General features: G+C 39.6%; 1 protein-coding gene across 1 annotated transcript; it reads right to left on the bottom strand.

Annotated features, from left to right (window-relative positions):
* Window positions 1–5,056: 5,056 nt before the first annotated feature.
* On the bottom strand, window positions 5,057–11,873 carry dact1 (dishevelled-binding antagonist of beta-catenin 1). Its single transcript, XM_084096058.1, has 4 exons — window positions 11,124–11,873; window positions 9,055–9,184; window positions 8,034–8,189; window positions 5,057–7,477 (listed from the first exon to the last, which is right to left on the bottom strand). The coding sequence occupies exons 1-4, from the start codon at window positions 11,418–11,420 to the stop codon at window positions 5,640–5,642; spliced, it is 2,421 nt and encodes an 806-aa protein (XP_083952184.1). The 5' UTR covers window positions 11,421–11,873; the 3' UTR covers window positions 5,057–5,639.
* Window positions 11,874–12,211: the final 338 nt, after the last annotated feature.

A 12,211-nucleotide genomic window follows, 5' to 3' on the forward strand; every position in this document is an offset into this window, starting at 1 on the left:
CTGTCAGAGGGCCAGTTACATGGTATTAACATCAGTTTTGAATGATTCGATCATTAAAACCATATTCTGAGGTAGTCATAAACACATTTGACCACATTTGCAGTGTGAATGCTAAAACAAACCATTAATACTTGCCTTTGGTGGCTATATGTACAGCTTTAATACATAATATGATTTATTATTCATTCCAGATGCCATAGATTGAGAATTTGTTGTAGACACTGGCATAAAAATATAGACATACATGTCACATAATAAATAGACATTTGGCATAAGGTAAATAATTAAAGTAGACATGAAAATAAACAATTTAAAAAATAAGAAATTTTAAATGTCATTAAGATGACAAAAGTAAAAAATATGTAAAATACTTATTTGCAGCTGTATCATACAAATAAATAGTTAAAAAATCATATATTGTGATTTCTGATTTTTATTTTTTTTAGATTATGTCTCTCACAGTGGACATGCACCTACAATGACAATTTCAGACCCCTCCATGATTTCCAAGTGGGAGAACTTGCAAAATAGCAGGGTGTTCAAATACTTATTTTCCTCACTGTATGTTCTTATCTTATTTATAACATTATTCATATGTAAATATGTACAATTATATAAATAAAATATTTTGTATACAGATATAATTTTTTTTATATAATATTCATTTTAAAAACATCATACATACAATAAATAGACATTTGACATAAATAGAAATGTAAACAAATAAAGCAGAAAAAAACTTCAAATGTCAAAATTACATCAAGATGACAAGAGTAAAAGGAATTTTAGTAATGAAAAAAATTAAACATTGTTATTTAAAACATACTAAAACTACTTAAAACACTAATATAAAAATATGAATGGTATAATAATAATAAAAATATATATTTTATTTATTGTATTGAATACATTATATGAATAACATATTTTGGTACAAAATTATATATATATATATATATATATATATATATATATATATATATATATATATATATATATATTCAGTATACCTAGTTAATGTTATAATGCTCAACAAATATAACACTGAACACTCCACTACAAACAGCACATTTTTTGTAATGTGAAGTATTTTCTTTGAAAACCTTTAGTGCTTTATCAATATGCATGTAGTCCTGAAATCGTAGACTCTCCCCTGGACAAAATGAGATCACAAGTGGTCACTGGAGACACATTCGAGATGCACGTCACTAGCAGGTGCAAACAGGGCCATAGTTACACACCCCGGGTCAGATACACACTCTGAACACGTTCGCTTTTAGGCAGTGAAGACTGGAAAGCTGTTTATCTCTAAAGCTTTTATGCATCGTCCAGATCTCCTTTTAACAACCCAGATGGGACATGTTGCATCACCCTAAAGTCTTTTATCCACATCCAGATCTGATTCTACAAAGAGCGGAGGGGTTAGGACACAGGCGGGGATGTTGTGGTCTGTCTGAGTCTGGTCCCTTTTGATTTACACATCCAATATCTCCATATCTGTCATCCATTTCCTCCCATTTAACTTTATGACTCTTGGTGACTGTTTGAAGATCAATGGAGGAGGACAGACCGCTGCGGGGAAAAGGAAGTCAGAAGTCTCACAAACAAAGTGTCTTTCTATGTCTCTCTCACATACACACCATCTCTTGTTGTTCTCAAAGCCGGTGTCACTCCTCAGAGCCGGGTCGTTGACCGTGCTGAACACACCACTTAAGCCATGCTGAGCAAACAGAGAGCCGTAATTACAGAGAAAGAGCCATCGGTGGAAATCAAGAAGTTCAAGGAGCAAACAAGCCTTGAGATGCCCGATATGGGGTCTAATGTGAACGCTGACTGAGTGCAGTTGAAATTGCTGATCTATAGGCCTATAGAGACTCTGACGGGGTCTCGGATCTCAGCGTATTCTTGAGAAGGGGAAAGGGAAAGGGCAGTGTGTGGGAAGGGAGGACGCTGCATTGTTCCCTATGCATTATTCAGCTTAATGTGACAGTTTTTGGGTATTAGTGCCTGTTGAACCGCCGTCATGATGGAGACTAGAAAGTGCCTATTTGTTTTGTCTTCATTAACTCCAGAGTCAGAAGTTCAGATGAGGCCAAACGTCCGGAAGAGAAAGAAAAACGATGCCTTTCATGTGCTGAAACTGACGACATGAACAACCAACTGTCTTCACTTTAATATTATTGCTTGTGAAGCCATTGTAAGTGTGGATATACGATAATATGTTTTAGTTGATCTTAATCAGGATTTGACCCCAAATGTCTTTCTTTGTGATTATGCAGTTAACAGAGAATTAAGATAAAACTGACACATTGAAAAAGCTTAGATTATGATAATTCAGGTTATTTGATCATTTGTTAAGCCCATCTTAAAACGTTACTGACCGCTCCTTGCTAAGGCAACTGTTGCATCCATTATTTTCTGAGGCTTTTGCTCTACAGTAATACAAGTAACCACAAATATTTTTGTTTAATAGTTCTAAACACAATTTTATGGAAATAAACCAAAAATATGGTAATGCATTTTTGCAATCACACAAGATATCCAAAGATAATAAAAGCAGTTTTCAATTTCTAAATATTCAAATAAATATATAAATTAAACTAGTATATTTATACTTAATTCCAGCCATTTCAAGTTTTTACCACTTTATAAGGACATTTTACTCAAAATTACACAATTCATCTTACAGTAAAGGTCAAAAGTTTGGAAACGTGACTATTTTTAATGTTTTTGGAAGAGGTCTCTATGCATCAAGCCTGCATTTATTTGATCAAAAATAGAGAAAAAACTGCAATACTGTGAAATATTATTACAATTTAAAATAATGGTTTTCTATTTTAATATACTTTAAAGTATAATTATTTATTTGATGTAAAGCTGGATTTTCAGCATCAGTACTCCAGTCTTTAGTGTCACATATCCTTTAGAAATCATTTTGTATATTGTACTGTAAATAGTAATGAATAACATAAAAATACCAGTAATGAATAACGGTTGGGTAAAATATATTTAAATATTCTCAGCTCCTCCAGTGGTTTATCTCTGGTTTTGCTAACCCAGTGATGCTGGTGTAAACCTTTAAAGCTCTTTCCAATAAATATCAAACACAACCAATAAAACTATAAAGCCAGGGGCTTAAGAGAGGTGAAGATCTATTTACTGGTTGCATGAAGCAGACAGCCTGCAGCGCATGTACCACAATGCTAAAAGCCCCTCAGCTATCTGATCCCCTTCACCAGCTGAAATCAAGATACTTCTGAGAAACTCTCTCCTGACAATGAGTACGAGAAGAGAGCGCCCTGGTTTCTGGTGGGGAGATTGTTCTGCGTGGGTTTTCCACCAGTTGTCCATGTATTAAGTTTACCAACTTGGCCTCTCGCTGACCTGGCTGGATGAGCTGGTTTCAAAAGAAGATTGATCTGTGCGTGATCTCTGACAGGCCTGAGAGAGTCATTGGACCCTGGAGAGTAACTCAGAAGCAAGGCTAAATCAACACTGAATGCATGCTTCTCATAGCCCACGGTCTCAGGCCCCAACCTGTTCCACAGGGCCCGACTGACCTTGGGCGACATAGCGACCACAACTGCCCTCCAAACCAATGTAAGCTATGAAGTTAGTATGGATCCTTCCAGACAAAAACAACAAGGTGACCTCTAAATTAAAACTTCTTTTGGCTTTCTTTGTAATGTTAAATTATTTCATAGATAGTACTAGTCACTTATGACAAAAAAATAACTTATCTGAGCCATCAACAAACATTCACGCTTAATAGCAACAGAACGCAATGGTACTACCATGGTACATGTCCATTATAAACATGGTACATTGTCATTATGAAGAATAGCAACTAGATCTAAATGTCTTGCTCTTCATTGCTTGTACTTTCGCAGAAACACAATGCAAATCACAGTTACAGTCAAAACCTCAAACATGAGATCTGTTCTCAGACGTTTTTGCTGACGTCTAAACTCACTGTGAACTTCTTAAAAATAACTACTTAAACACATTCTGCCAAGTACATTATGCTTCTTTGATTTTGCTTGCGCTGATCATCCACAGTTTGATTGAAACCATTAACAATAAGGCCACAATTCAACATATATTAGGCAACCACAATGTGGATGCATATGGAAGTTGGAGAAATCTGACACCATCTTATTGAAATTCTTTTACTCTAAATTCTTTTGTTTATCATGCACGCTAAATAAACTATCATCTAACTGATTCTGAATACGAGATTTACTGATCTCAGTGAGGATAAAGAAACATCAAGGCAGGAAAAGCCATGTGTTCTTAAATGCCAGAAAGAGAAGAGCACAGTCTGGTTTTCACACAGCTGCGGTAATATAAACAGATGCACTGTGCTTTAAAAAGCCAGACCTATTCCAGGAGGCTATCTATGCTAGATCCTGGAAACAGAAGGGGAAATCTTTTCAACGTGACGGTGAGGGACATGAGCCAAAAAAATTAAGGTCAGATACTCGTGAAAGAACAGAGTATCTTGAGTGCCACAGGTTTAGTTGTTAGTTGCACTCTTCTCTTTCACTACATATTCAACTTTAGGAAAAAAATTGTATCTGTCATCTACGTTTAATCTGTTTTTCTCTCCAGAGTCAGACCATATTAGCAACAGTAGAAATGTCTATTGCAAAGATATAAATAAAGAATAAATTCAACATCGGATCCTCATGTTTTTATTATGTGCTTCAGTGCTGAAGGAGACAGACTGCACTGCTGATGCCGATGTCTGTGAGTTTGCTGTCCCTGAACGATGATACCCAAATGGCATGGAGGAAGAACGTTAAGTGTTTGTTTACTAAACACTTGCAGACTATAAGTAGATGCCACATTTAACTACTGCCTCCTCTAGCAGGGGGTTTAGTTTGGTTTAACATGGCCTTGACATTGGAAAATTCTAATTTCAGACTATAAAAATAAACAGGGGTGCAATTTTAGGATTGTTCAGTACATGTGCTGGTACTTTAACATGGTTTCTTGGATTCAAAAGTACAGAGAAACACAGCCATTACATCAAATAAACAAAGACACCACTGAATAATTTTAACAATGGGATTTAATAAAGAATAAAGACACAAGAAATCAACATACATTAACATTTATTTTACAATAGGGTAATTTACAGCTAATAAGGTAAATGGGTAAAGCTGTTGCTCATGCATATTTAATGTGCATTTAACAAAAGCCCTTAATGATCAGCAGGTGAACTAGGCTTGGTGAACATTTCTCAGACAGACTGTCTGTAATACACTGCTTCAGTTCAGTCATACTTCCTGTTCTTTTCCATGTATGGCTAACCAAATATATTAAGTTATAAATATCTTTAGTAAAGTAAACCATGTATGAACAGTGCATTTACATAGTACTTGCTATGTAGATGCATCACAGCAAGCGCTGAACTTATAATAAATACAAAACAAAAAGGCTACAGACAATGACATCAAAGGGGTGAAAAGTGCAGGGGAAGGCGTTGTGCTGGACAGAAGTTGAGTTCCCAGCTGACAGACAGGCAGTTTTAGGCCGTGCAGCTGATTTCTGTCTAGGCACTTGATTGTTTGATAAGGGAGTGAAGCCAATTTGATTGGCTGCATCCTATCTGATCTCTGTGTCCCTCAAGTCTCTCACACTGTGGTCATGAGTTTTAACGAGCCTGATCGGAAACGTAAGATCTTCTTCTTCAAATTGTGGGAAGCCTTGATTTTGACAAATGCCTTAGCCTGTGCTGACGTCATTCCGTGGGATCCTGCACCCGCCTGGTTGAACTGGGGCCAATTGACCCCAGCACTGCCCTCAGAGTCACTGCTTGTGCTGCTCTCAGCTACATAGTCCGCCTCGCTAGCGCTCGACTCGCTGTCCCCAAAACAGTTGGTGGTATAGTTACTGCGCTCATCCTCGCTTGTGTCCAGAATGGTGGAATGGAAGAGAGAGGCGCACTCTGCTGAATATTCAGAGTCGCTGCCAACGTAAGCATAGGGGCTGGTGTAGTGTGCGTTAGACGGCAGGTGCATGGCTGACATGTGGCCCAGCATTTCTCGTTTCTGTCTGTAGTGAGCCCTCCTGTAAGCCTCCTCGTATGGGATCTCATGGAGACCCCTCGGTCGCCGATGGTAGTCGTTGCGCTTGTACTTGGGTTTGGCCAGCACTGCCTCATGATGTCGGTGATGTCCATGGTGTCTCTGGGAAGAAGATCGACCCCCTGTGGAACTGGTGTGCTTCTCCAGGATTCGTTCTTCAGGGATGGGGGCAGGGATTCTCTTGGCTTTTGAGGAGGACTTCTTGTAGGATTTATGCAAGTGGTGGACGTCGTCCACTTGTCGAGACCTCCTAGATCCTGTCCGATGCTTGTCGCGACCAATCTCGGAAACATGCTTGGACACATGAGGTCTACTTTTTGCACTGGTGGAATTTTTCACTTTGACAATCTTGATGTTCTTGGTGCCACCCTTACGGAGATTTACATTCTGTTTCTGAGCAGCGATGTACTGGCCACTGACCATTTGACCTCCCTCGTCTTGGCTTTGCGAAGAAGAACCGAGACTGAGCAACTCTGGAGCCAGCTGCTCGGCGTCTTCACCACAACTTCCTGGAGCCTGAGCTTTAGGACTCCTCTTAAGAGGACTTGCTTTCATTGCTTGTCCTGATTTATTGTCCTCCACAGTGTAATAAGAATGCTTGTTGAGTTTGGGAGAGGAAACTGCATTCGGGCTGCCTAAATCCTGGCAGTCCTTCGTTGCAACACTTAACGGCTGGCCTTTACTGGCTCCAAAAACTTTCTTTTTTAAGAGGCAACTAGTGTTATTATCATTGGTGATTGAGTAACTGTTCTGTGGCTGACTTGGAGACTCAGAAGACCACTGTCTTTGGGGCGAAGCTGTGCTTGGCTCAGTGCTAGTTGCTGATGCATCTTGTAAACATGTCTGCCAGTTAGGCTTGAGGTCAGAGGTCCTATGCTGGGCCTGGATAGCAGCAGGGGCCCGTGAGCAAAGACTAGCCTGCCTCAAAATGCTCTTGGAGGGGTCAGTGTTGATGCTTGTTCTGGGTTTGCTGGTCCTCAACGGTTGTGCCCTCCTCTGAAGTAGCCCAAAGATATAACTATCCAGTTTTTTGTTTGGGAGCATCTGAGAGGCATGCCAAGATGAATTCTGGGTGCCCATGACCTGCTCAGGTTTCTGTTCATCACTCGATGCTTCACCAACCTTGGAGAAGCTACAATCATCCTTTAGGTGACTAGTCATGGACTGGAAGTAGATGGGACTCTGGACAGCCACTGCATGGAGAGGGCTGGGGTATCGGTAAACATCATTACCGTTTTTGGCAATGAGATCAGAGTGGAATTTGGAAATGCCATCGCAGGAGCCATCCGGGGAAGGGGAGTAAGATGCAGAAAGAGACCTGCGGACTGTTCCAGAACTTGAGTCCTCGCATTGGCAATCACACTCTGCACAAACGCCCAGCTCATCTGCAAATCCCAGAGGACACAACAGTTAATACTACAAGAAAATGTAATGTCAGATTACTAAAACCGCTAATTTCATTATGCTATGGCATGTGAGAGGAGAGTATATCTGATTCATAGAGTTCTAGTGCTCATCTGGGTGGGTGGTTGATTAGTTTTGATGTGCTAATGAGCCTTTTGTTACTAACTTATAGGTGTGGCTGGGAGAGCCATCAACAGGGCTGTGAAACTGATTCTATCTCTGTCTGGGACCTGAACTTCTCTTGTTTCACCTCTATTTGCACAGTTGAGCTTAAGTGATTATAGAATGCTCTCTGCTAACGGTAATGCAACACAAAAACAGATGTCATTTGAAGAAACTAGAAACAAACAAACATAGTGTCCCTTCTTTGTGATACCAGCTTCTAAGCCTGGAGGAAGAAATCACCATTAAGTAAATAGCTCTGCATAACAAAGCTAGAGAAGGGAACAGTGTTTCAAGAATGCATGGAACAGCGCTGATGGGTAAGACCAGTCTGAATGACCCAGAAACTTCAAATCGTCACAAGGAGACTCTCACCTGCAGGCTTAAGCCTTCCCTCAGAGGCACAGAGCGAGGTGTCGAGGGGGGTGCACAGGCAGGTGGTGGAACGACAACTGGACAAACACTCGCTGAAGACGGAGTTGGAGGAATTGGAGAGGGATCCAGAAGCACCGTCACTTAGGTCGTAAAAGCCTGGGAGAGAGAGGGTGAGACATTAACACATTAATTTTACATCTTCAGGAATGAGGTGATGTGCTCTTTCACTCTTAACTGAGCTCTCTTTTGGAACCTACTTTCAATTACGATTTTTTTTACAATTACGCATTTAGGAAGGTATACATTTGCTAGAGGAAATAGAGCTAGGAACCAGATCTCCATACATCCCGATTGATATTAGCATTAAAATGGTGAAGAATAAAACCATAACAACTACTACAAACAGGACCCAAAATAGCTAAAGGTTGAAGAACTCTATATACACTTTAGAAGCAGTTACAGTATAATGCCATTTTAACAATTAAGACTTTTTAGAGAGGAGCATACACACATGTAATCAATCTCCACTTTATAAAACCTTCCTCCAACAAAAGTGCAGTCAGTTCCAGCACTAAAATGACCTCTCGTTTTTGGAATGTAAACTAATGTAGCTGTAGCAGGCTCTGGCACAGGGTGCAGATTGTTCACATTACCAAATTAGTGCTTAAGCAAAACAGCCTAAACAGTTTCAAACAGACATTAGGGCTCACAGGTACACATGCTACTACAGGCCCAAAGCACAAAGTAGTCTTTTGCAAAGTGAAATAATTCGAACAGGACGTCTGATTACCACCCTCAGGTGATTGTAGAAGATTAACAATCATTAGAAATGCTTTCCTGTGCTTGTGAATCAGTTTTATTGGAAATCCTTTCTGCCAACGCCAATTGCTTAGATTGGTTTTATGCAGACGATTCTGCAGGCAATCATTTCTGCCAACCCTTAATGATAATTCGATAAAACATGCAGTGCACAGAATTCAAGACCCTTTTAAAGAGCCATGGCTCCACAAAAGATACTAACCTGAGCTTGGCCGGCTGTCCGTTTCCACGTGTTCATTCGAAGTCTCTGTGTCCAACCGCAGGTCACTGATCTGTCTGTCTAATTCCTGGAGCTGGTTGATCAAACCTGCATCTCGTCTCCTAAGGCAGTTCTATAAAGAAACAATACATATTGAAAAGATGTTAACAAAATATTTTATGAATGTTTAGTAGCTTCATAAATGGTAAAATTGTTTGGTATTTAATTTAGAAGGTTTTGCCCTGCAGCCCAAACAAGAATCTGCAAACAGTTGCATTTCACAATTTATGTCTCAATGCCAGTGGCCTCATGCCACTGATCAGACAGATGTAATGAACTAAATTAGAGTCACACCTCGCATGGGAATAACCATTCAACTTCGACACACCGCTTGCGAGCAATTGGATGCATCTGACAACACCCGTATCATGTGCTGCATTCCAAATTAAGCATGGCGAAACGGCAGACTGAGGAAAATGTGGCCCCTTCAAAGCAGAAGGACATTACTTCAAATGACCTATAATCAGAGGCATGTTATCTGCTGCAAAATTTAACTGCTGTTTGCTGACAGGGGAGGTAATGCAGTGCAGATTCCAGGCTATATGGAGCAGTGGAATGGCGTTTCCTCCACTGCAGACCGAGGCTGTAAAAAAGCCTGGTCCTGACAGGCGGGCTGCAAGTGATTTATGGGCCCTGAGCTCTCAGCATGCTGGTGGTGTGCAGACCATTTTTACACAAAGTGCCATTTGCAGAGCACACCGACGGTTATTTTGAAACGGCATCAAATTAACCCCAGACCACTCTTGATGGCCTGGGCTTGGGTTTTGGACGATGGTGTCAACATCTCTGGTTTATACTCAATTCATTGCACAAGCTCAGCTCAGTCAAAGACCACGTATGATTGGTTGTTTGTTTTTGGGAAATCATAAGGACATCATGCATTATATGATCCACACATTGCCATTAACTTTAATGTAGTTCTGGGTGTGAGGCCTGCAAACAAACTGACCTCAAGATAAACAAGAGTAATTATCCCAAACTACAGCAGAGAAGACTCAAGCCACTTGTGTACATGTCTGAGGCTTTAGCAAAGCCAGGAAATAAATCCAAACCTTGTAATTCTTTTCTGTATACAATACATTAACCACAATGCATGAACCCCGTAGGGTTACAATAATGGAAATGTTTGCAAATACCTCAAGTGGAACCAGGTGTCTTTGGCCCAACTGTTAAATTTAATCTTGGTCATCCTCTAAAGACAGCAGGGGGCTTGAGCTGGGCTTGTAAAAAGTTCATTTCCATTGAAGCCCATCAACTAATCTTATTCAGGCCTGTCAGACCCCCTCCTAGACTTGCATTAGAAACTCAGGGATGTTCTACTACCTCCAGGAAGTTTGATTTAAATGGTTCTCTTTTTGTTTTAATGTCATTCTAATGATTACAGCGCTTGTGTTTCTGGTGTCACATGACTAAATGCAAAAAAGGAAAAGAGATACTATTTTGTCTATACTAGTATTCATCTTCCAAATACTTTTTCTACGTTTTGCAATTTGATGCAAAATGAATCATAACCAAAATTTAATAGACAAAATCATTTTAATATACTTAATTATTTTAATTGATCTCAATCCAACTAAATGTCTTTTTTAATTATAATTTAAAATTATGAAAATGCTTAATGCATTAACCATGTACCCTGGTAGTACCATGGTATTCTTGGAAGTACCCTGGAGTACCATGCAAATACAATGGCACATTGTACTAAATTTAGTAGCCTACCATGGTACAAAGAAAAGTACAGTACTCAGTACTAGTACTTACTTGTACTACTAGTACTAGTATTAGTATTAGTACTTATCAGATACCATCACTGTACTATAGTCTCTTGTAAGAGTTATTCGATTAAAATAAAAGGTCAAATGATGTAATCTAAAAATGTCAATGCCAAAAAAAAAAAAAAATAAAAAAAAAATAATCAGAAATACAGGTGGGAAAAAAAAGATGTTGCGCTAGGACTACATATAGACTACTTCAACAACAACAACAATAATAAAACAGTTTCTATTACTCACCAATTGTTTTCTGAGTAATAAAATATTCTCCTCCAGAAGTTTCTCTTCAGTGTTCAGATAGCTGTCCTCCACTGTAAGGCTGGGTTTGTCCTCCTGACAGTTCAACACAGCCCTGACCAGCAGCTCCTGTCTCTGCCTCAGATACTCCAGCTCGGTCAGACCCGCAACAGTCGCGTCCACACGCTCTCGGGTTCGAACCCGCTCCACTTCACCAGAGCGCGCGTCGCATTCCTTCCGATCCCGCATCATGAGCGCGCAATAATCCCTGGACACCAGCATCTCTGACAGCTCATTCATTTATATATCCACCGATAATAATCTGATGGAGATTCTTCTTATGAACTAAGTGCATCTGAGAAACACTTATGACATGGTCAGATAATCTCCATGTATTAAAAGTGATCATCAAAAAAAGAAAAAAAAGAATCCAAAAAATTCAGAGAAAAAAGAAAAAAAAAATTAACAGGACTGTTTGTGATATGAATTTTGATTTAGAAAAGTTTGTTGTCCCTTCTGAAGCTCAGTATAAAAAGTCCAAATCCACAGACAGGGGGATAGAGAGGGCGTTGATGTGTCCCGTCCGGCTGATACTGGGATCTGAATGTGTCCTGCAGGGAAGAGCTCAATCACACTCGCGCGCACAGAGGAAACCTCGCTGCTGAGGAGGCCACGGGGTCCCAATGCCCGCTCAGTTCTGTTCACTCCACTCCCTCCTCCTCTGACTTATGGAGGCGTCCTTTCATGCATGATCTTTAAACAGGATCAAGATTTGCATTAGATGGGTTATACTATTCAGATTACATTCAAAATCATAGAAAGTATTAACTATCCCATCTCTTAATTATCATATTCAACAAAAACAGGACCACATTTTGTAGCACTGGCAGGTTGCAACAGTACTTGAAAAATAAATACACGTAAACACACCCAAGCCTACAAAATATGATGAGATTTATAAGTAAGCACTTTAATTTTTGTCTTAAAATCAATTTCATATCCTATTCATTTCATATATCAGTTTATTAAAAAGTGCTATGGTGGTACAGTGATGAGATTAGGTGCTGTATGACCGCCATATTCTTATACAC

This window comes from Abramis brama (genome assembly GCF_963993115.1).
Source record: "Abramis brama genome assembly, chromosome: 21".
NCBI lineage: Eukaryota > Metazoa > Chordata > Actinopteri > Cypriniformes > Leuciscidae > Abramis > Abramis brama.

What these genes read in the sequence shown, in the direction of transcription:
- dact1 (XM_084096058.1), bottom strand. Translation starts at nt 11,420, where the DNA reads ATGAATGAGCTGTCAGAGATGCTGGTGTCCAGGGATTATTGCGCGCTC. An exon ending in TATTACTCAGAAAACAATTG is followed by an intron (nt 9,185 to 11,123) that starts GTGAGTAATAGA and finishes GTTTCTTTATAG; the next exon opens with AACTGCCTTAGGAGACGAGA. An exon ending in GGACAGCCGGCCAAGCTCAG is followed by an intron (nt 8,190 to 9,054) that starts GTTAGTATCTTT and finishes TCTCTCTCCCAG; the next exon opens with GCTTTTACGACCTAAGTGAC.